The sequence below is a fragment of the Macaca mulatta genome, chromosome 14, assembly GCF_049350105.2.
Source record: "Macaca mulatta isolate MMU2019108-1 chromosome 14, T2T-MMU8v2.0, whole genome shotgun sequence".
Classification (NCBI taxonomy): Eukaryota; Metazoa; Chordata; class Mammalia; order Primates; family Cercopithecidae; genus Macaca; species Macaca mulatta.
Window position 1 is genome coordinate 47,843,908 of NC_133419.1, and position 24,443 is coordinate 47,868,350.

At 50.4% G+C, this 24,443-nt stretch overlaps 1 protein-coding gene across 10 annotated transcripts in view; it reads right to left on the reverse strand.

Moving 5' to 3' along the window:
* OTOG (otogelin) overlaps nucleotides 1-24,443 on the reverse strand; it is a 104,560-nt gene that overhangs the window by 27,792 nt on the left and 52,325 nt on the right. For all 10 annotated transcript variants that reach the window (XM_077963156.1, XM_077963151.1, XM_077963153.1 and 7 more), the window contains 11 exons: nucleotides 24,278-24,394; nucleotides 23,425-23,581; nucleotides 20,756-20,782; nucleotides 18,082-18,249; nucleotides 14,337-14,615; nucleotides 12,046-12,163; nucleotides 11,252-11,331; nucleotides 9,036-10,804; nucleotides 8,127-8,295; nucleotides 7,691-7,836; nucleotides 6,635-6,724 (listed from right to left, as the gene is read on the reverse strand). In XM_077963156.1, the coding sequence (XP_077819282.1) occupies nucleotides 6,635-6,724; nucleotides 7,691-7,836; nucleotides 8,127-8,295; nucleotides 9,036-10,804; nucleotides 11,252-11,331; nucleotides 12,046-12,163; nucleotides 14,337-14,615; nucleotides 18,082-18,249; nucleotides 20,756-20,782; nucleotides 23,425-23,581; nucleotides 24,278-24,394 (3,120 nt within the window). The remainder of the gene's footprint in view (nucleotides 1-6,634; nucleotides 6,725-7,690; nucleotides 7,837-8,126; nucleotides 8,296-9,035; nucleotides 10,805-11,251; nucleotides 11,332-12,045; nucleotides 12,164-14,336; nucleotides 14,616-18,081; nucleotides 18,250-20,755; nucleotides 20,783-23,424; nucleotides 23,582-24,277; nucleotides 24,395-24,443) is intronic.

The window sequence follows — 24,443 nt, forward strand, 5'->3', positions numbered from 1 at the left end:
ATATTGTCTGACTCCACTTATATGAAATATTCAGAATACGTAGATCCAGAGACAAAAGGCAGATTGGCAGTTCATGGATGGTGAGGAGAGGTGAATAGGAAGAAACTGCTTAATGGGTATGGGGTTGCCTTTTGGGGTGATGAAAATGTTTTGGAGCTATACAGAGGCAATGGTTGCACAATATTGTGAATGTACTAAATGCCATTGAATTGTTCACTTTAAAATGCTTAATTTTATGTTATGTCAATTTCTCCTCAATAAAAAAAAGACAGGAGCAAAGTCTTGTAAAGTACTGAAAGAAAAAATTATCAGTCTATAATTCTATACCCAGTGAAAGTATTTCTTAAAAATGAAGGAAAGACCAAGACTTCTTCCAACATACAAAAGCTGAAAGAATTTATCACCAGTAGATCGGTACTACATGAGTGTCAAAGGAAGTCTTTCAAGCAGGAGAAAAATGATACCAGATGCAAATCTAGATTTACACAAAGGAATAAAAAGCACAAAATGGTAAATACGTGGGTAAATATAAACTTTCCTTGCTTTAAAAATCTCTTTAGAAGATAAATTAAATGCTTAAGGAAAAACAATAACAATTTACTGTGTAGTTTATAATAAATATAGAAGTAAATTTTATGACAATAACACAAAGGCTTGATGAAAGGAATTAGCAGTATACTGTTATAAAGTTCTTATGGTGTATGTGATGCAATATAATATTATTTGTAGCTAGTCTGTGACAAAGTAAAATTACATACTGTAATATCTAAAGCAACCATTAAAGGAGAAAAAAAAGTACAGACAATAATCCAACATTGGAGATGAAATGGAGTCATTAAAAACAATCCAAAGTAGGCAAAAAAAGGAAGAAGGAGGGCACAAAGAACAGATGTCACAAACAGAAAACAAATAGCAACAATATATAAACATCACCATGTTGAGGACCAAATTAAACATAAATGGTATAAACATCCCCAATTAAAAGGCAGAGATTGTCAGATTGGATCTTTAAAAACTGAAGGCTCAACTATTTACCCCCCGCAAAAATCCCACTTTTGTTTGTTTGTTTGTTTGTTTGTTTGTTGAGACAGGACTTCACTCCTGTCACCCAGGCTGGAGTGCAGTGGTGCAATCATGGCTCACTGCAGCCTCAACTTCCTGGGCTCAGGTGATTCTCCCACCTCAGCCTCCTGCATATCTGGAACTACAGGTATGTGCCACCATGCTTGGATAATTTTTTAATATATATATTTTTAGTAGAGATTGTGTTTTGCCATATTGCCCAGGCTGGTCTCGAACTCCTGGGCTCAAGCAATCCACCCGCTTCAACCTCCCAAAGTGAGATTATAGGCATGAGCCTACATGCCGGCCAAAAATTCCACTTTAAATAAAAAGCCACAAATAGGTTAAAGTAAAAGGATGAAAAAAGATACATCTTAGATATACATATTAGGTATACGTGCTAACACCAATCAAAAGAAAGCTGGAGAAGCTATTACAGGCAAGTCAGACAAAGTGTAATTCAGAACAAAGACTTTTTACCAAGACAAAATGGCCATTTCCTAAGAAGAAAAGAGTTAATTCATCAAAAGGACACAACAATCCTGAATGCTATGTACCTAAATAACAGAATTTCAATATATGTACGTAAAAACTGATAAAACTCCAAGGAGAAATAGACAAATAAACAATTATAGTCAGATATTTCAACAATCTCTCAATAACTGGGAATAAACAGGTAGAAAATTAGTAAGAATTTAGAATACTTGAACAACACTATCAGCCAACTTGACCTAATTAACATTCATAGAACACTCCACCCAATAATAAAATACACATTTACTTGGAGTATATTCTTGGGCGTAAAATAAATCTTACTAAATGTAAAAGAATTTAAGCTAGATAAATTATGTCTTATGAACACAATGAAATTAAATTAGAAATCTATAACAGAAAGGCATCCGAAAAATTATAAAATATTTGAAGATTAAATAAAACACTTAAAATAATTCATGGGTCAAATAAAAATCAAAAGGGATATTTAAAAGTATTTTGAACTGATTGAAAAAGAAAACACAGCATACCAAAACTTGTAGGATGCAGCTAAATCAATACCTACAGGGAAAATTGTAGCACTAAATGCTTACATTAGAAAAAGAGGCCGAGCACGGTGGCTCACAACTGTAATCCCAACATTTTGGGAGGCCGAGGCAGGTGGATCACGAGGTCAGGAGATTGAGACCATCCTGGCTAACACGGTGAAACCCCGTCTCTACTAAAAATACAAAAAACTAGGTGGTGCCTGTAGTCCCAGCTACTCGGGAGGCTGAAGCAGGAGAATGGCGTGAACCTGGGAGGCAGAGCCTGAAGTAAGCCGAGACTATACCACCACACTCCAGCCTGGGCAACAGAGTGAGACTCAGTCTCAAAAAAAAAAAAAAAATAGAAGAAGAAGAAGAAATGTCTCAAATTAATGACATAGGCCTCTACCTTAACAAACTAGAAAAGAAGAGTAAATTAAACCTAAAGTAAGCAGAAGAAAGGATATAATAAAGATAGCAGAAATCAATGAAATAGAAAACATAAAAATAATAGAGAAAACCAATAAAGCCATTCTTTGAGAAGGACAATAAATTTGATAAGCCTCTAGCCAGGCTTGTCAGGGAAAAGAGAGAAGACATAAATAACTAATGTCAGGAATTAGATACGGCACATAGATTCAGATCCTACAGAAATTAAATGTATAGCAAGAATATATGATGGACAACTTAATGTTTATAAATTTGACAACTTGGATGAAATGGACAAATTCTGTGAAAGATGCAAACTACTCAAACTTACCAAAGAAGAAATATATAACCAATATAGCTCTACATCTACTAAAGAAATTGAACGTGTGTTTTAAAATCTCCCCAGAGAAAAATCCAGGCTCAGATGGCTTCACTGTTGAATTCTACCAAATGTTTAAGGAATAAATACTACCGAGTCTATATACTTTTCCAGAGACTTAAAAAGGGGAGAATACTTTCCAACTCATTATATGAGGCCAGTATTACTCTGCTACCAATAGTAAACTATCATATTACAAGAAAAGAAAATTTAGACTAACACCCATCATAAGGATATAAAAATGTATAAAAAGGGTAATATAACAAATGAAGTTAATTTCAGGAAGGCAAGACTGGGTTAACATTCAAATATCAATGTAATTCATCAAATTAATAATCTTAAAAAGAAAAACAATGTGATTATCCAAATAGGTATGGAAAAAAGCATTTGACAAAATTCAACATCTACTCCTGGTAATAAAAAACTCTCAGAAAACTAGGAATAAAAGAAAATGTTCTTAACCTGATGAAGGACATCTGTGAAAAGCCTACAACTAACATCATGCCTTACAGTGAAAGATTGAATGCCTTCTCCCTAAGATCAGACAAGGATGACTGCTCTCAACCTTTCTTATTCAGCATCACACTAGAGGTCCTAGCCAGTGCAACAGGTGAGAGAAAATAAATTAAAAGCATACCCATTGGAAAGGAAAAAATAAAACTGTCTATATTTGGAGAGGACATAATTGCCTATGTAGAAAAACCCAAAGAATATAAGAACTAATAACTGAGTTTAGTAACATTGCAAGATACAAGCTCAATGTGCAAAAATAAGTTGCATTTGCATTAGTAATCAGCAGTTGGAAAGAAAAACAAAAACAACAGAATTACTTACAATAGCACCAAAAAATATAAACTATTTAGGAATAAGTCTATCAAAGTATGTGTAGGATCCTCACACTGAAAACTGCAAAACACAAATAAAAACATCAAAGAAGCCATAAAAAAATAGAGATGAACCATGTTCATGGACTGGAAGACTCACCAATGTTAAGAATTATTCTTCTCCCAAATAATCTATATATTGAATGAAACTCAAAATCCCAGGAAGACATTTGGTAGAAATAAAAAAGCTGATTCTAAATTTCTACGAAAAGTTAAAGGCATTAGAATAGCTAGGCCAGGCACGGTGGCTCACACCTGTAATCCCAGCACTTCGGGAGGCTGAAGCAAGAGGATCCCTTGAGGCCAGGAATTTGAGACCAGCCTGGGCAACATAGTGAGACCCCATCTCTATACAAAATTTAAAAATTAGCTAGCCATGGTGGCTACATTTGTTGTCCTGTACTTGGGAGACTGAGGTACGGGGATTACTGAGCCCAGGAGGTCAAGGCTGCAGTGAGCTATCATTGCACCACTGTACTCTAGTCTAGATGATAGGGCAGGACCCTGTCTCTAAAAAAAAAGACAAAACAATACCACCTAATTTTAAGGGTAATCAAGACAGTGTAGCATCAGTGAAAGGACAGATTAATAGGACAAAATAAAAAGTATATAAATACTCCCAAACATTAATTTTTTTTTTTTTTTTTTTTTTTTTTTTGAGGCAGAGTTTCACTCTTGTTACCCAGGCTGGAGTACAATGGTGCAATCTCAGCTCACTGCAACCTCTGCCTCCCGGGTTTAAGTGATTTTCCTGCCTCAGCCTCCTGAGTAGCAGTAGCTGGGATTATAGGTGTGTGCCACCATGCCCAGTTTATTTTGTATTTTTAGTAGAGAAGGGGCTTCTCCATGTTGACCAGGCTGGTCTCGAACTCCCGACCTCATGATCTGCCCACCTCAGCCTCCCAAAGTGCTGAGATTACAGGCATGAGCCACTGTCCCTGGCCAACTGGTTTTTAAATAAACGTTCAAAGACAGTTCAATGGAGACAGAATAGTCTCTTCAAAATGGTGCTGGAAAAATTGAGTATTCACATTTGAAAAATGTATCTCAACTCATACTTTGCACCACTTACAAAAATTAACCTTAAATGCAACATACACATAAATACCTAAAACTATAAAACTTCTAGAAGAAAACATAAGAGATTCTGTGTGACTTTGGGCCAGGTTCATTAGGTACAACACCAGTATTATGATTCATAAAAGCAAAACTGATAAACTGGACACCATCAAAATAAAAAACCTTCGGTCTTTTGAAAGACACTAATAGGTGAATAGAAAACCACTGGAAAATTAGATTTATATCTGATAAAGGGATCATATCCAAAATACACAGGAAAAGTTCTCAAAACTCAATACAACAACATGATCTTTAAAATGTGCAAAAGACTGGAACAGATACTTCACCAAAGAGCATATACCATGGAAAATAAACCCATGGAAAGATGCTCAACATCTTCAGTAAGCAGAAAAATGCAAATTAAAGCCAAAATGAGGTTCTATTTGACACTTATTAGAATGACTAAACAAACAAACAAACACAAACCACCAAGTGCTGGCAAGGATGCGAAGCTCCTGGAGCTCTCATCCATTGCTGATGAGAATGCTAAGTACCCGCTCTGGAATACAGTTTGGCAAGTATTGAAAAGCTAAATACGTCCTTCCTGTTCAACCCAGAAATCTACTCCTGGGGGCTTTATCTACACAAAACCTGTATGTAAATGTTTACAGCCACTTTTTTTGTTATTGTCCCAAACTGGAAACAACTCAAATATCTTTCAACTGGTTAATGGATAAACTATGGTACATCCATAAAATGGAATACTATTCATCAAGAAAAAGGATTAATATACTGATCTGTGCAACAATGTGGATGAATGTCACCATATACTCTGGTCAATTTATACGACATTCTGGAAAAGGCATAACTATAGGGGCAGCAGACAATGGTTGTCAGCAGGTGTGGGAGGGGTTGACAACAAAGAGGCAGGAGGTAGTGTTTGGGATGATAAAACTGTTCTATATCATGGTTGGAGGTGGTAGTTACGTGACTGTAAGTGCTTGTTACAACTTGTAGAATTGTATACTAAATAGGGTAAATTTTACTGCATGTAGAGTATATGTTAATTTTTTAATGGAAAAATTTTATAAACTAAGAAATGAAACTCAGGGAGTTTTCTGTTCAAGCCTCCATCCCATGGGAAATCTACTGTCTGAAACCCCATTCCTAAGAGTGCCACAAATGTGCCGCACCCTGTGTTCAAGGGCAGATTCCAAAAGGAAGGCTGCAGATTGAGGCTCAGGAAGTGGGGAGTTACAACTCTGGGACCTGAGGAGGAGATAGATCAGTTCCCCTTGCCCACCTGTTGGGAGGAGCAAAGGTGGCCCTCTGAAGAGGATGCCCGTATGAAGGTGGGCTGTTGTTGGATACCCCGGCCTCCTTGACAAAGGTGGACTTAGTGAGGCCAATGAAGCTTAAATTCAGGGCTCCTCACTTCTTGGTAGGGGCCCTGGTAGTAATGTGCTCATGTGGCCATAGGTTTTTGTAAAAATTGCAAAAGTGAGATATTTTAGCCACAAATATTTAAACCCACTGTCTCTTGCCTTTCCGACTTTTTCTCTGTCACAACAATATCCCATCCCTCCTGGTATACTTCCTCCCCTGACATTGGAGTGGCCACAAGCATTCTAATTATAATCACTTCCAAATATACCTAATTTTGCATTATTTTTTAAAAAAAGGTCCCCTCCCCATCCCTGCCCTGAATCATGACTCAGCCTCACAGCCCCTCCACCCCTGGATGCCCTGCCCCTCAGCTGACTGTGGCCCTGCCCTGGAGGCTGGCTGTTTGATGCACTCACCTTTCGGTTGAAGCGATCAATAGTGACCTGATGGGCCAAGTGAGTCACGTTCAACATCACCAGACAGAATGGGGGCCAGTTCAGGTGTCCCTGCAGAGAGAACCCAGCCCTCATCAACCTAGAGCCCTGTCCTCTGCCCCCCTCCAAGTAAGTGGGCACAGCAAATGTGAGTACAGTCTCCCCTGACTCCCCCCTGCACTATGCCAGGGGCTTCCATCAGGCTGGGCAGATGGTGCCCAGGATCCCATGGAACAGTTCTGGTTCCATTTGACCTCATGCAAGTCCAGACCAAAACAGAAAAAAGGAAGGAAGGGAGGGAGGGAGGGAGGAAGGGTGGCCAGAAAGGGAGGGAAAGAAGAGAGAAGAAAGAAAGAAAGAAAGAAAGAAAGAAAGAAAGAAAGAAAGAAAGAAAGAAAGAAAGAAAGAAAGAAAGAAAGAAAGAAAGAAAGAAAGAAAGAAAGAAAGAAAGAAAGGAGGGAGGAAGGGAGGGAGGGAGGGAGGGAGGGAGGGAGGGAGGGAGGAAGGAAGGAAGGAGGGAAAGAAGGAAGGAAGGAAAGAAGGAAAGAAAGAAAGAGAAAAAGAAAGAAAGGAAGGAAGGGGAGACAAGAGAGAAGAGAAGAGGAGAAGAGAAGAGAAGAGAAGAGAAGAGGAAGAGGAAGAGGAAGAGAAAAGAAGCTACTTCTTTCCACCTGGCTTATGGGGACATCCTAGTAGGAGTTCCCTGCAGCCAGCACCTATGACCTCGGTCCACACCATTGGAGTGACATCCCAGTTCCTCTGCACTTCCGTACCATCCCTCCTACATGGCAGGAAGCTGGCACAAACTGGGAATGGAACAGGCTGGGACCAGGAGGCAGCACACTCCACTCAATTATTCCCCCAGCCTCCCAGGGAGCTGTCACCTGGGAGGCCCTGCCCATTCCTGGAGACAGAGGGAGCTCAGGGGGGCTTCCACATCTGTCTTTGCCTCTGGAACCCTGGCTCACTGCTCCATCTCCCCTCTTATCCTAGTCCAGTTCCTAGTCCCCAGCAGGGAGGGAGGTATGGGGCAGGCACCAGGTTGGCACTTTTGCAGTCCAGTACATGGACGGTGACCATTTCATCTGGGCTCTGGCTGAGGACGTAGATGGCCTCCTTGAACAGAGCTACGTGGCTCCCATCGAAGGTCACGAAGCTCAGGTCAGGGAAGATTGAGCACCGGCCTGGGGGAGGGACAGGGCACAAGAAGAATCGGTGGATGTCTCCAAGACCAAGGCCGCCTAGGAAGATGGGGCAGGTTCCTGGTCCTCTTCCTGGATGGATGCAGAGGCCTGGAGTCTGGAGGGTGGCTCAGACCAGGCATTACACAGATCAGAGGTCACAAGCGTAGGAAATCTGCCAGGTCGGGGTCCCACAGGAGGGGAGTCTGGGGCACATAGATCAGGGGTGGCGGTCATGCTGGGGTAAGGATACAGGGAGGATGCAGGAGGCTCCGCTGATCCCATTGACTCACAGGCACACTCCCAGAGTGGGCAGCAGCGGTCCCCACCCACCCGCACGGCGAGGCCCAGGATCCCACAGCGAGGGGGAGCAGCGCCTTGGGGACAGTGCTGGGACTGATTCACGCGGATCAGCTGGCCCTCCAGGCAGATGTGGCGGACGCAGTCCTGCTCGGCAATTGGCTGGGTACAGAGTGGAGGAAGTGTGAGTGCCCATCGAGGAGCTACAGCCCACCCTGCAAGCCATAAGGGCACCCAATCCTTCCCACATATAGGCCCTAGTGGAGCAAGGGACCTTCTAGGGAAAGATGCCCTCACCCCCCACCCACTGACAAGCCATCTGGGGCCTGGCGCTGTGCTTAGTGTGAGCTCGGAGGTCAGGGAATGATTCTTGGAGACCTCTACAGATCTGCGTGGCCTGCGCTGAGAGGTCTGGGTACACAGGCATGCATATACACTAGTTCACACTCACAGAAACCCTAGCATACCTGCGCAAGCCTGCGCGCGCACACGCGCACACACACACACATACAGATTCTCACAAAGGCACAAAGATGCACATGAGGATGTCTCAAACACCATTCATCACACACACAAGAACACATGCAGACACACAAGCGCTCATACTGTCTCACACATGTGAACACAAACGCACACAGCAGACTCACAAAAGGCACACACCAGCACACACATTGTCACCTGGGCATCACACTAGGCCATCCAATCAGCCCCCCAGGGCCTAGATAGGCCAGGCGGAACCCTGCTATGGCATTGGGGCCAACAGGAGACTGGATAATTTTTCAGGGACCAGGAGCTTGGGGCAGGAATGAGGATAGCAACTAAAACTCCATCTAGCAGGGAAGGGGGAAGGGATGAAGGGTGGGGTCACATAAGGGGGAACAGAACCCTGACAAATCACTCACAACACAGGTGGTGGATGTATTGGCCTCAGTGGTGGTTGCCAAAGCCTCCGCCAAACCCTCTACGATGCTCAGGGCTGGGGCTGAGCGCCCAGATGGTTCTGTGATGGCCTCGTCCACGGGCTCTGCTGCGAGGTGAGCCCCTGCCGAGGTTCCATGGGCCTCAGCCAGCTGAGGCAACAGAACCAGCGTGCTGTCTTGGGGGGCCGTCCTGGCAGAGACGCGGCTCAGGGGATAGGATGTGGGCACTGGCAGAGCTGTGCCTGCCTGGGCTCCCTCGGGCTCAGTCACCAAGGGGGTGAGAGGGTGGCTCGTGGCAGGCATGAGCTCTGTGGGCCCACCCTGGGCAGAGCCATAGATGGAGGTGGGCAGAGACACTTGCTGGGATAGGATGGCCACCTTCCCTGTGGTGCTCTTTCGTGAGACAACAGATACCGTGGAGGCCATGCCCTCAGTCACAGGCAAGACTCCAGAGGTTGGCAACGTGGCTCCCAGCAGCAGGCCTGGAGCTGTGCCCGCTGCCGAGGGTGCTATGTGGGCAGGTGGGTATGCCTGGGTCATTGCTGCGGGAGTGAAAGGCGGTGCTGGGCTAAGTGTCTGAGCAGGCAGAGTCATGGCCTGTGACTGGAGTGGAGTGGTGATGACAGAGGCTTTGGGGCCAGGGGTGGCCACTGGGGCAGATGTGCCCACCTTGGCCAGGGGCAAGCTGGTGTCGGGAGGCAGGCCAGAGAGGAACTGGGATGGACCAATTGACTCTAGGGACACGAAGGGTGTGGCTCCCAGCCCATGAGCAGCTGTCGACAGGCTGGCGGCAGTTGGGGTCTCTGGGGGCAGAACTGGAGACCTGGTGGCCGTGGTGGTATGCTGGGCTGTGCGGGGTGGTGCAGTGGGGAGTGGGTGTGGCTGTGGGGAGGCAGGCGAGCCCATGGGCTGGCTGTGCCCGGCTTCGCCCTTCTCTGTGGACAGCACCATCTCCGCGCTCCTGGTTGTGAGGGGACTGACAGGAACCTGTTCTGCTGCTGTTCTAGCCACAGTTAGAGGGGTGCTGGGACTTGAAGCACTCTGGGCCTGGGTAGGCTGGGGGACCCCTGTCCTGCTTATGACCTTAGTTACTGCAGGTGTCAGCACAGCCTTGTGGGATTCTGAGGAGGTGGGGGACCTGGAGATGGCTCCAGGGGAAGCCACAGGTCTGGAGGAGGGACTTGCTGTCAAGGAGGGCTGTAGGGGTGTCGTCCTGACAGGCAAGGAGCCATGGCCTCGGACTGTCACAGCCTTGGTCATGAGCGGGAAGCGAGGGGCAGGGGGTGAACGGGAGGAGACTGTGATGTTGGGGCTTCCTGCAAAGATCACAGTCACCCTTGTTGTCTCCACGGCACCTGACACCGTGCCGGGTGTGGGTGTCTGCAGTGCAACAGGGAGGGATGAGGACTCTGGTGTGTGGGGGACGGCCAGGAGGCTGGCAGTCACTCCCTTGCTGGCTGGGGCCTCTGTGGGGCGGGCAGGGAGTTGAGAGGCAGTGAGCCCCAGTGGCTGCTGCAGGGTGGACTGGGTGGGGCCTGGATACACCACTGGCTCTTCAGTGGCTGCCACTGGTGGGTTCAGGGCTGTGGGGAGTGGGGCAGCTGGGGCCAGGGCTGGCCTGTGGGTGGGGCTCCCGGGGCTTTCCTGTGACAGCTGTGGCTCCTCGTCATTGGGAGTGGGCAGCCCTTGACTGGGAGGGAGGGTCTCATTGCCAAGGGCCTCTGTGGGAACCCAAACTGCTGGCTCCACACCTGTGGAGACAAGAGAAGAGGCTCAGAAGGCGGGGTGACTGCTGCCCCAGGGGGTCATCGCTGGGCAGGGCTGTGGTGTGGGGCTTGAGGACTGGCACCCTTGGTGATGGGGTGAGGGCAGCTTCTGACGGCCAGAAGAAGTCAGCAGGTCTGAACTCTGCCCGACCTCAGACCCTGACCCCAGAGCCAAGAGACCTCAGGTCTAAGTCTGGCTGCACCACCTTCTCACCATGTGACCCCACTCTGCGCCTCATTTCTCCTCTCTGTGAAACGAGGCGAATAGACCAGATGAGGCCTGTGCCTCCCCTCTGCCTGTATCTCTTTCCAAAGGTCCCTGTGCTGATCTTGCTTCTCTGGGACCTGGGAGCTTTGAGGCATGACTGCTCAATGAGACCCTAGGGACTTAGAGGAAATCTGAGGGAAGGACGAGAAGTCCGGGCCACTTACAGTCCTCCAAGTAGACACATCTCTGTGTGACTTCATCCAGGACCTTGGGGGCAGGACACACAGGGACACAGCCTTCTACCCTGAGGACAGAGCAGGGAGCAGGTTAGTGGCCTGGAATACAGGGAGAGCCACCTCTTTTTCCCTCGACTGAGCACAGGCCTTATCCTTTCTTATGACACGCATGTGTGCACACATGTGCTTATTACATGTAGACACACATGACCCTCCTTAGAGATGCTGTCACACATGTACAGGAGCACACACACCCAGTATGTATGCAGCACACTCCTGCACACTTCTACCCCTCAGACCGAGAGGGAAACACACACACAAGCAAGGTACACTTCTGCACACACTCATGTACATGTTCACATGTGTCTCGGCCTGGGCACATTCTCACGTGGTCTCATGTACCCCCTCCATCCTTGCAGGACACCTAAATTTTTACACATACATGCAAACACACCCACAGAGACTCCCACAAACATCAGTGAATACGCCCTCACACATGCACACAGCTGCACACAACACCTGCATACATGCAACTGTGTACAATGAATGCATAGTTGTAGTAGTACACACACAAACACACACAAGGCTCTGCTGCACGCACATCATGCACAAATAGATACTCACATATGCTCACATATGTGCATATATGGAAAGACAGTCACCCTGGTACACACATCCCCATACACTCAACATGTGAAACACTCATACACAAGTGTATGTGAGTGCACACACACACTGGTGCACGCACCTTGACTCCATGCCCACGGCCCCTGACATCTCACCTGGGTACATCCCGGCAGCTGGCTGCCCATGGGTCCCGGCAGGTTTGGAAGCAGGAGCTGGCACAGGCATCATAGCGCCACTCGCAGACGGGATAGGCAGCCCCCGAGGGCTTGGCATCTAGAAAGTGAGATGGGGTAGCAACTCTGGGTCAGGTGAAGACACAGAGGAAGTCCCAGAGCTTAGCCCTGTCGCCCCATTCTGTGGAGGGGATAAATGGAGCCATGCAGGGAAAGTGAATGGGGAAAAAACCACGCTAAGGAGAAACTGTGTTCACCGTGGTTGGTGTGAGTGCCTGGGGTATCCTGGGGACGGGGCTCTGGGAACTGAATGCAGGACTGAGGACAGGGAAGGACTGAGGACAGGGAAGGACTGAGGACAGGGAAGGACTGAGGACAGGGAAGCTCTGGCCCTGGCAGTTGGAGTGAGGCTTCGAAAGGTGGCCAAAGAAGAGGCCTGGACCCCTGATCTCTCCCTTGGGATGCCCTGCCACCCACCCTGCCCCTCTGGGACCTTGGTGCCCAGGCTCTCCCCGCATCCCAGGACACAGTAACCTCCTCCTTGCCCTGCCTCTAGCAGAGCTATTGTAGACCTCCATGGAGGCAAGAGGCCCTCCTTTGCGGGGTGAGGGAAGGCACTGGGGGATCCCTTCCCCTCTAGCCCAAGGCCTTCCTCGGCACCTGGCCCCCGAGAGCTTGCAAGGGAGGTGGTTTTCCCCAGGCTCCGCCCTCTCTGTTCCCAGAGGGCCCCCTGAAGAGCCTCTTAGGGTCTGAGGGTGCAGGTCGTTAGAGCACCGCCCTCACTGCCCCTGCAGCTGGGCTAACTCTTAAACAGCACTGGGTGCTACCCGAAATATCTCACACGGATTTACTCATTCAACCTTACCATCGTCCTATGAGGTAGGTGCTATTATTACCCCCACTTTAGAGAAGAGGAAACCCAGGCACAGATGATGCTGGGAAAATGACAGGTTTTCAGAGGAGATGTTCTCAAAAGAGGCCCTGTGACTAGCACCTTGACAAATGAGGGAAAAGTCTGCAGCCTATGGGGGGCTTGGAGGCAGACAAGTAGACCCCAGGCTACCTCGGCACAAGTGACCAGTTTCTGAACACACAGCCTGAGCAGGGAGGTGTGGGTAGGCTCCGAAGCAGGCTCCAGGGAGCAGCCCCCACCAGCAGCTCCTCCAGATGCCCTAACCTGAACACTGCTGCCAGCTGTGAAGAAACCTGCTTTTCCAAAAGCCTGGAGAGTGTAACTTACATTTGGGGAGCACCTACTATGTGCCAGGCCCTGGGCAAAGCCCACGAGACACAGCCAGTCCTCACAGCACACTTAGACAAATATCCCCATTCCACAGGTGAAGAAACCAAGTCAAGGAGATAGGGGTTCTCCTCCAAGTGTCTAGGACCGGGGTCAGGATTTGAACCCAAGGCTGTCCAGCTTCAAAGTCTGGGCTCATGCCCCAGTGTCTTCCAGAAAGGGACACAAATATTCCCATCATGAGCAAGTCTTGTCATCATGGCCGGTGATAAACCTGTCCCACGTCAAGTTCAAGGGCGGACTCGCTAACCGCTGAAGGGAAGAATGAGCTCACCCAGCCTTGGCTTGGGTGGGGTGGGTGATGAAATGAGGAGGCTGGCTGAAAACACATTTCCATATGTGTACATGCAAATGGATCCATCCACAGACACAAGTACCCCCAAGCCCCATGCAAGACAGAGAAAACAGTAAAGAAACTCCAGGGTTTAGGCAGAGAACAATATTTTGGGGACAGACACAGCTGGCAGGGCAGGCCCTGGACCCCCTTGGCCTCGGTGGAAGTTCGGGGAGTCACCCCACCCCTGTCCAGGGGCTTGGGCCTTCCATTCAGAGATGAGGCTGCTGGTCCCCAGACCTATCCCCCTTGTGACAGTCCTTGAACTCATGGGGCAGGCATGTGACCCCAACAGCAAGAAAACTGAGCCAGCGGCTACGCGTGCTGCAGCCAGAATCACACCTCCCCTCACTTCCACAAAGGCTGCTATATTTTTAGACCGTGTAAATGGCCTGTGGCAGCAGGCAGGACCCAGGACATTGGCTGGACCCCAAGCACACTGTCCGTGGCTCCCTAGGCCGTTAACATGGAGGCCGGGCCACCTCTCGTGTCAGGGTGGCACCCATGTGGCCCCCTGTGCCAAGAGAAGGAGGATTCTGCCTCTTAGGGGCAATTGGAAGGGTGAGGTGGGGACAGGGTGGGAAGAGCAGTGGACTGAGAGGGCCAAGGGGCCGAGGGCAATGGCAGGGGGTCACCTACCCAGAAGGCGGAAGAGCGTGCCCCGGCGGAACACCTCTGTGTGTTCGTACAGCCGCAGGGCCAGCACCGGGCCCGATGCACAGAGGAAGGAGCTGGGCTTGGCCAGGGACTCCAGGGCCACCAGGCCTGCCTGCCATGTGCCCCGGTGCAGCAAGAAGGAGGCATGCTGTTGGAAGGCGTCACGGCCCTGCCACTTAGCCAGTTCCAGAGACCCGTTGGCTGTGACGTGAAGGAAGAAGTTGGGTCTGTCTGCTGCCTCCAGGGATACCACATCTGGGTCTGCAGAGAACCACACGGAGAGGGTCAGTGCAGGCAGAAGTCCAGACTGGTGGGCTGCGGGGACAGCATCCTGGCACACATCTGCTCTCTCAACAACTCTGGACGGCAGCACGCCTGAAGACCAGCGGGCCTTGCCGCCTACGCCGGCCCCCGGCCCACCTACTCTGTCTGCCAGCTGTCCCTCTGCTCACACTGTCTCTGCCTGAGGGCGAGTGGAGGCTTAGAGATCCCCCAACTGCTGAGCCTCGGGAAGGTAACTGAACTATCTCCTTCTGTCCCCCTTGCACCCCTCTTTCCATTCTTCCCTCCTTCTGCAAACATGTTTGAGTGCCCTCAATGTGCCAGGCACCATTCTAGATACCCAGGATCCAGCAGCGAATACAACAGAGGCAGCTGCCCTGATGGTTGCATTGTATTGGACATGTGGGGCAGGCTGGGGGTTGGTGATTTGTCAGGCTATAGGGTCCCTGGCTTGGTCTTGCTTCTCACAGGATCCCAGAGGGCCAGCATTGGCAGCCCTTCGTCCAACCCACAGATAGGGAGAGAGTCCCAGAGAGAGCTTGCCTAGAGACCCAAAGCTCGTCTCTGTCCTCCCTCTCCGGTCTCCATAACTGCCCAGTTCTAGGGCATGCGGCTTGATGCCCAGTGGGCAGTTTCCCCTGCACAGGGCCTTATGGGTCTCCTCAAGTCCCAAATCCACAAGCAGGCGCAGGGGGTGAGCACGGGGCCGGAATTCCAGCTTACCACCCTGGCTGTGATGTGGGCAAGCACATTCATGCCTGGGCTGTTGGAGGGATCATCAATGAGGTGTGTGTGAAGCACCTGGCACAGCATGGTGCTGGGCGGGTGCATCTTCAGCCCCTCCCATGTGTCCCCTGTGTCCCCAGGAGGGACGACAGTGTCCCTGTTACACCTCCCTGGGCAGCTGCGAGAAGATGGCAGGTAACGGAGACAGGCTTCATTATTCATGTTAATAATCACAGCTGCTGTTTACACATGACTTACTACGTGCCAGGCACTGTGCTAAGCAAGCCATTTGCCTGCAGGTTATAAAATTCCTACGAGAACCCTGTGAAGTGAAAAATTCCCTCATTCAGCAGCAAATATTTACTGAGTACCTGCTGTGGGCCAGGCCATGTTCTAGGCACTGAGGCCACAACAGGGAGCAAAATGATGAAAATTCTTGCCCTCATGGAGCTTGCCATCCTGGCAGCTGTGGGGTGGGGAGAGAATACATTGCTGTGAGAGGTTAAAAGGTGGTGATATTACTATTCCCACTTTACAGAGGAGGGAAGAGAGGCCCAGAGTCACACTGACAGTGGATGAGGGAGGCAGGGCTGGACGCAGGCAGGCCGAGGCCAGAGCCCAGCATCTTCACCGCCACAGGGCCAGCCCCACCCATGGGATGCAGGCGCCGGCATGGGCAGCCCAGCGTGGTAGGGCACTGAGTGCTAGCCCCAGCCTGCTCTACGGGATGCGTGACCTCAGGCAAGTCACTTCTCCTCCCTGGGCCTTGGCTTCCTCCTTCATGAAGACAGGGTTGACCTGGATCAAGGCTTCTCCACTGTTTTCCCTGCTGTCCTCCTAACAGGGCAGAGACCTTGAGGTGCAGAGTCCGGGGCTGTACTGTAAATATTCGATTGACTTCGCCTGCCATCCTCTGTATTTCTTCTTTAATGCCTCGGTTTGGAAGGCAGTATGGCAGAGGAGTTTGAATGAAAGACTCTGGAGCCAAACGGCTGGCACCTGTCACTAACAAGCACTGCGCCCTAGGTAAATCACCTAACCTCTCCGGGCCTCAGCTCCCTCATCTGTAGATTGGGAAAATAATAGTCCCTACCTCCTAAGATTGTCATGAGGATTAAATGAGTTGCTACACATGAAGCACTTAGAACAGTGCCGATACATGAGAAGTCCTACAGAAGGGCAACATATGATTATTAATAAATAAGTAACCTCCCCCCCAAAAAAATCTTCAGGTAACACTAGCACCGCAGGGACCTCTGTCAGGCTGTGGTGGTGACTCCCCAGAGTGGGAAGCCTGGGCCTCGGTGACTGCTGAGTCCTCCCCTCCGTGACATTTCCTGCTCTCCACTTCTTCGCATAACCATCTTTCCATCCTTTAAGGGACACCTCCTCCATGCAGCCACCCTAGGTCCCACCTGGAAGGCACCTTTCTTGGCTGCCCAGGACCCTGGGTACAGCCCAGGAGAAGCAGTATGGGATGGGAGAGGGAGGAGCTTGGGTCCCCACTGGGCCCATGAGACCCACGCCTGACTCTGAGATGGAGCCTGGACTGGAGTGCCTCTGGGATCCTGCCCCCAGTGACATCCTCTAAAGCCAGGTGACTCCAGGGACCTGCTTAGCATGCCCATAAACCTAGTGGAAAGGCAACACCCCCTCTGGACTACACATAACCTACTAGACTAACATACTGGATGGAGAACAGAAAAGCCTCACTAAGCAGATGGCCTGCCACATCTGGAAGGTGGTGACACCTTTGTCAGGCAGGAACGCACGGATCTGGGGATCAGAAATGTGTAGGGAGGAAGTGCTGTCTTTGGGGGTGGTGCTTCTGGCTCTCCTGTGGCCCAGTCCCTGATTCCTCACTCCCAGGCTTTCTTATGCAGCTACATGATTCTGCCAGGTACCACCTACCTCCCCCAGGCTCACACCGCCATGAACATCACCTACAGCTAGGGATGTTGGCCATGCCTGGGGCTGGGCAGGAGCCAGGATGTCCCCTCCCCTCCTCAAAGCCCTTCCATGGCTCCCCATTGCCCTCAGGATAAAGTCCCAACTCCTGAGCTTAGCTTACTAAGTAAGGAAGAAGTTTCCCTTCCAGACTCCTTCTTGCTCTCAGGGGAACACCCTGTATTTTAAGAAGCCTCTCCTGACTCTAAGACTGAGTTGGGGGCCCCTCCCCAGTGTTCTCACAGGTGCTGTGACTGCCTTTGGGCATGTCTGTCTCCCTGATGGGACTGTGGGCTTCTGATGCGCAGGGACTGTGTCTCTTGTATCCCTGATTTCCCAGTACCCGGCTCTGTGCTTGGCATGGGATTAGGGTTCAGTGAAAGGGAGAGAGGCAAGAAGAGACATTGAGAGAGAAAGGGAAGAGAGGAGGGAAGAAGGGAGAGATGGGGGGAGGGTGAGAGCGGAAGGAGGAAGGAGGAGGAGGAGCATGAGGAGGGACAGCTGCTGCTTGGCTTTTCTGGAACAGCTATTGCATACAGCAAGGTATAGAGGCACACCTGGGCCTTGGCTGCCCTGGAGGTTAGGGGAGCAGATGGAGAGTGTCTGCAGAGAAGAAGCTGACCTAGAAGAAACATCTCAACTGGGAGAGGGGCACTTGTCAGAGCCCCCATTTCCCCTGCCACTACAGATATTTAGGGCCTCAGCACTCACCCCTCCTCCAGCACCCTCCTCCCTCCCAGAAGAGCTGGAGTGGGACTGAGGTGGGCCTTACCGTGGGCCTTGGCCTTGTACAGAGCAGCTGTCAGCAGGAAGCTCACAATGTCCCCTGGCGCCACATCCTTTGTCCTCACTAGAACTATGTCTTCGCCCACCGCCTTCATGGCCACCAGGGCACCACCGGCTGCCAAGCTGGAGAGCTGATAGGGGCCCTTACCTAGCACTGGAGAGAAGAGGCCCCGTGAGCAGCCTGGCCCCCCTGCCTGCCCACCTCCCATACCTCCTGCCCCACCCCTTGGCAGCAGTGGGGTGGGAGAGCAAGCTACCAAGGAGGAACTCTTGATGGCGTCCTTCATCCCAGAGCTCAGGGACCTTGATGACCCTGAGAAGGAAGGGACAGGATTCCCAGGCTGCCAGCCCCTGAAAGGAACTGACCCACTGCACAGTGCCTGAATCACTTCACAGAGAGCCAGGGAAGAAGGCCACCCACAGGGAGCACCTGGGCCCCCAGTGTCTCTCCACAGCCTTCCCACTGCCTGAAACTTCACCATTACAGCCACTGCTCTATTCAAGGTGCCCTCGGGAAGAAGACAGCAGACCAGGTTTCTGCCCACCCCAGGCCTGAGGGACGATAAACATGTTAGTGTTTATCTAATTATTTCAAACACGTATCACTTTTGAGTCTTTATCATTCCTGTGGTTGTCAGTATAGGTTGGCACAGAACATGGGCTTCCTGGACAATCACCTTGTAGGGATCTTCCTGCCTCTGCTGTGTCCCCGCTCTCCAATGCCTCCTCCCTACGGCTGCTGAGCTGCCCTCCCAGCCATGCCCCCTGCTGGGGTGCACCAGTGACTCTCCATGGCCCTCAGGACACAATCTAAAGAGCCCAGCTTGAATTCAGAAGCCCTTTAGCTCTCAGCCCCTGCCCACCTCCCCACTCCCCCCACGCCCTGGCTCCTGCCATGCTGAACTTCTCTTGCTCTTTCTGGAAGGAGCAGTGGTGTTATTTCCCAGCTCACATCTCATCACACCGTTCCACCCACTCAGAGTAGTCCTCCCCGTTTTGTGCCTGGCAAACGCCTACTCAACCTCTGCGGCCCAGCTCAAATGTCACCTCCTTGTGACGCTCTCCCTGCACCCTCTCCTGCCACACGGCAAATGTTGTCCCTCCTCCTCTGTGTCCCACCAGCTCTTAGAGTATGGCACATACTAGTTACAGCTCTTCGGATGAGGATCTGGATGGGAGGTCCACATCTGTCACCCCCACTAGACAAGCAGTGCTGTGCTGGCAAATGGCTAACAACGAGCTCTCAAACAAACAAACAAAAAAAAGTGGTTTGTAGGTTTTCGGATTTCGATGGCGTAAACACTCCCACGAGGGGTCAACTGGAAACTACCAACTGAATGAGGAGTTAGGAACACAATGGGTGCTAGAGAGGCGGCGTGAGCCCGCTCCGCACACCGCTGTGGCAGGACTCAGGGACCACTGACTTCCCAGCACCCAGCGGGCCAGGACCAGACCAAATGCTAGTAGAAGAACGGAGCAAGGATGGGTGAGTGGGTGGGTGGGTAGGTGGAAGATGCTAGAAACAGCTTGTCCTTTGCCAGTTACTGCCACCCAAAATGCCACGGAAGAGAGAAAACGGAGCAGCTTCATCTTGCTGAAATGTCTTGCCTGATGTCAGACAGATCCTGTCTCTCCCAGGGACCACAGATCCCCCATTGCAGGCTCATCCCTTTACCAGTTGAAGTTCTGGGGCCATCAAGAGCCCCTGGGCACTAGTATTTTGGCAGAACTGCAGTCCTGTGGATGCTCATGCTACACCCTGGTCTGGGCCTCATCTCACAGGTCCCCAGATGGTATCCTGTCTCCAGTCTCTCTCTTCCACTTCACCCACCACGCTCAAGCCAAAATCTCATAATGCAGGCAACTGAGGACAAAGCCCTGGGCCTCTGCCCACATAGGCCTGCTCCTGGCAGCACAGTCCCTGGAGGAGGGTCGGGGAGTGGAAGTCAAAGGCGAACAGCACGGAGGACCAGATGAGCATTTCACTCTGCCAAGGTCTGACCCTGGCCCAACTGGATGAAGTTCAGTGCTAAAAACTACTCCTGGGCAGCCCTTCTCTATCCCACCTACCCAATCCTGGTGATTAAATTGATGAATTGGCTCTAAACTGGACATTAACCTCCCCTGGGTCTTTGGTTATGACCTGTGTTTGCACCCTCGTTAATCTAAATGTCAGAGCGTCTGCCGGAATCCTGCGACCTTGGTTGAGTTTGAAGATGAATATGTCGGGCCACATGTTTTGTTCCACTCATACTCAGAAAGGGCAGTTTGTGTCTGCTTTTGCCAAAAGCAAATCTTCGGGGAACCCAAGGTGATGTTCTGTGGCTCTGATGAGCTAGATTATGAAGGTGGAGGAGCTGGCGAGTTGGTGGGAATGGGGTTTTTCCTTCCTGGTGGGGCTGCCCTGCCGAGCACAGTCCCTGGGAGCCGGCCTGCCTGGGCCCGGGACAGGGGCTGCAGGAACTGCTGAGGACAGAGGTGCAGGATACCCCTGGGCCCTGCACTGTCAGGGCTCTCTCTGCATGATGGGGGCCCTCCCAGCGCGGGTCAGGGCTCTTCCAGGGCCAGCAGCGCCTTGGGATGGCTGATGCTGTGTGGCATCAGGACAGGGCTGGCAGTGCCTGGGCCCCTTAGACTCTGCGTGGGGAGGAGGGTCTTACCTTTGTTAAAGAAGTCACAGTCATACGCTGAAAGAGAGAGAACAGGGACGTCCTGAGAGCCAGCCCAGAGCCTGGAACAGACAGACAGAGCCAAGGCCCCCAGCATCCCAGCCTCCCTTCTTCCCCAAGTGCTGGGCCTGGCCTGCCTCCCACATGTCAAGATTTGGGGATGGTCATGGATGCAAATGTCTTAAGTGAAGTAAATAGAATGGCTCCTCTCTGGGCCGACAGCATGAGGCTCAAAGACTGGCCCACAGTAGGCACCTCAGCGATGTGTCAGGTAAATGAACAAATGAATGAATGTTGGAAAGAAGCAGGTGTATTTTGTGTGGTGCCAAAGAGCAGGATTAGAACCAAGGGGTGGGAGTTTTAATCAGAAATGTTGCAGAAGGCCCCCAGAGGGATGCAAGCACAAGACGGAGGTTGGTCTTCCAAGAGCCTTGGGTGGGAAGGGGACCAGGAGCCGCCAGCATCACCGGCTTCTTCAAGCCGCTTGCACTGCAGAGGCGCTTCCACCAGCCAAGCTGTAAGAAGCTCCTGCAAGCGTGGGCTCAGCGCGCCCTCTAGTGGTCATCTCCAGCACCACACCCTGTTCCCCGGCCCCTCAGCTGCAGATGCTCAGTCCACTGGGGAGTGCCCAGGACCTTGCGGGAGACCCCTAAAGCCAGCAGCAAAGCCATGAAGAGTCAGGCAGATAGACCTGGGATAAAGCTTAGGAGCAGCATGCTTCACACGTAGGCATGGTCTGAAGAGAGCCACCGACTCACTCCACACCCCAGACCACAAGGTCAATGCATCTGGGGTCACCCTCCAGAAAGAGCACGTAGAGTCAGGAGACAGGCCCGCCGTGTGGCTGCGGGCATGTGCCTGCCTCTCCCTCCATCTGCAGACTCAGAAGGCTGAACCAGAAAATTAGAAAATTGCCAAGTTTCTGGTTTCCAGGGTGTACCCAGTCAAGGAGTGGTAGCCAACAAGAGTCATTAAAAAGCCAGCTCTCTAGAGTTAGACCTGAGTTCAAATCCCACGTCCCTCACTCATCAACTGTGCATACTGAACCAAGTCACTTAACGTCAGTGAAATTTAGTGCCCTCCTCTAAGGTGGGATGGCTACTGGCATCTGCCCCATAGATCTGCCAGGGCCTGGACCAGAGTAAGGCAAAGTGCTCATCTTGGATGTGAAATTTAACGGGCTACCAAAAATCTCAGTAATCAAGATAAATACTATTTTAATGCAATATTTTAAGACATCAAAATTAATGCAAAAAAACCACATGATAAATAAAATATCAAAATTTAAAAATAAAGACAAGATCATTAACAGTCTCCCACTGAGTCTCCCACTGAGCCAGAGTAGAGACTGAGACCAAAGGAAACATTAATACTATTGAGCCTTTGAAAGTTTGTTCACCACAGTATTTTTGCAGCAATTTTTATTTTACAGAAATATTACATCAAAATATTATTTCTCTTGATTACTGCATTTTTGGTGCCCCCTCAAACCTTGTACCCCAGGTAAGCACCTCAATCACCTCCCCCTAGTCTTGAATATTAAATGAAGTAATGCACATAGGCACAAGGCCTGGCACGCAGTGGACCCTCAGCAAGTGTGCTTCTGCTCCACCTTCTTCCTTTGGCATCTTGCCTGCAGGCGTCAGGGCTCAGGACATGTCAGTACCCAGGTGTCCATGAAAAAATGACAACCTCCGCATTAGCATAGGTCACTGTGCCAAGTGCTGTACACACAATGCCTTGTTTAAACCTCACAGCACCCTACAAGGTAGATGCAGCTATCTTCACCCCTCTATTACAGGTGAAGAGACTCCCAGGCCAACTCGGTGGAGCTGGGTCTGAACTCAATCAGTCTGACCCCAGAGAACAAGGCTGTGTAATGGCCATCACACCGCAAGGCGCGGTGCTTGCACCAGGAAAATCCTTTGGTGTGCGCGAATAAATAAAAAATAAGAAATGAAGAATTTAGCCTTCTTTATGTTTTCTTTCACCTTTTAAATATTAATTTTTAAATATGTCTACGTATTTTACATGAAGAGTATATCTATGGATGCATATCTATGTATGCATATGTATGTGCACAAAATGATTTTACTTGATGGGGTATGCAATGAAAAGCATTTGCAGACCACCATTGCTCTGAATAAACTGATCATCTGTGCTGCCTCTGATGGGACCTGCGAATCTCAGCTGACAAAGGACTTCTATATTCATCACCCCATTTGGTCCTCAGAGTCAACCTGGGGGCAGGCCTATTCCTGTTTCTCAGACGAGAAAATTGAGCCCCAGAGAGGTTGGGTGACTTGTTTGAAGTCACACAGCTTACAAGTGGTAGCTCTGGGTCTAGGCTCCTGACTCTTCTAACAAAGTGGCTATGAGCACGGGTTCGCATTGGACTCTCTAGGGATGAACCTTGGCTCCACCACTAACCTTCAGCAGGTTACTTGATCTCTCTCTCTAAGCTGTTTCTTCAACTAAAATAGGAAATACATAGCCCTGTTTCAAAGGGTAGTTGTAAGAATTCAATGAATAACATGCCCAAAGCAGTTGGTGCTTGGTACATTCTAAGTACTCAGTAAATGCTAGACAGACTGCCAGTACCCCTAAGGTATGCCCACAGGGGACACTCTGTCCCTCGGGTGATTGTCTGGGACACTCACGGCAGAGGCGGGGGGTTCGCCAGTCAACAGCCACCCCGTGCTGGCAACACTGGTGGGCATAAGCAGAGACGCTGGCACAGAAGCACTCACAGTCACCACCCTGGCTGCAGCCACATGTGTCCGTCAGGCAGTTTGAGTAAAACCAAGTGACATCAACCTGGAGAAGGTCAGAAGTCAGAGGTCAAAGGACAGATCCCAAATGTCAGATCCGCAGCTTGTCAGCTGATGGCTACCAGCACCAACATGAAGGGACCACAGGACAGGGTGAGTTGTCCTGTCTCATGAGATGTGAAGGGAGAAGTACAAGGAAACGAGAACTCCATGGTCCAGGCAGATGCCCACTTTTGAGAACTAAGCTCTCTTCTCTCCTGAGTCTGGCCTGTTTGATCCAGGAGCCGAGAGTGGCTGAACAGGGGTAGAGCCTGAACTGCCTAGCCAGGGCCAGAGACAGCCAAGGCCAATCTGACGGCAGCCTTCAAGGCTTGCAGGGTGCCATGCAATGCTGAGCCCCAGCCTCCTCTGCATGCACCGAAGCAGAACAGGCAATAGGTGGTGCCTCAGCATGAGGGCTTTGGGTCCACCATTTAGAAGAACTTCATGATAAGGAGGAAGGGCCAGATCAAGATGAGCTTGAAAAGGGCACAAGCTCTGTTTGCCTGGTTGTCTGTGCCTGGTCATCTGGGGAAATATGACGGACTCATCTGAGCCGACTGGAGGCAGTGGAACAGCAGAGGCAGATCTTCTCTGGAGATTTGAGCTGTCTCCTCTGAGACATGGGGGAGTCTGAGAGCTGAAGGGATCCCAGGAAGGTGGAGGGGGTGCTCGGGAGGAGCCGAGGCTGGGGTCCACTCACCACAGGGTGGCAGATCTCAAACACCTCACTGAGCAGGATGCTGCACTCCTTCTTGGCAAATGGTTCTCGGAGAGGATTCAGGACACATGTATCCCGAGGATCGAGGGTGTCTGGGCACTGAGGGGCAAAGGCAGGGCTGTTGACCTCCCTATTTGCCAAATGCCTG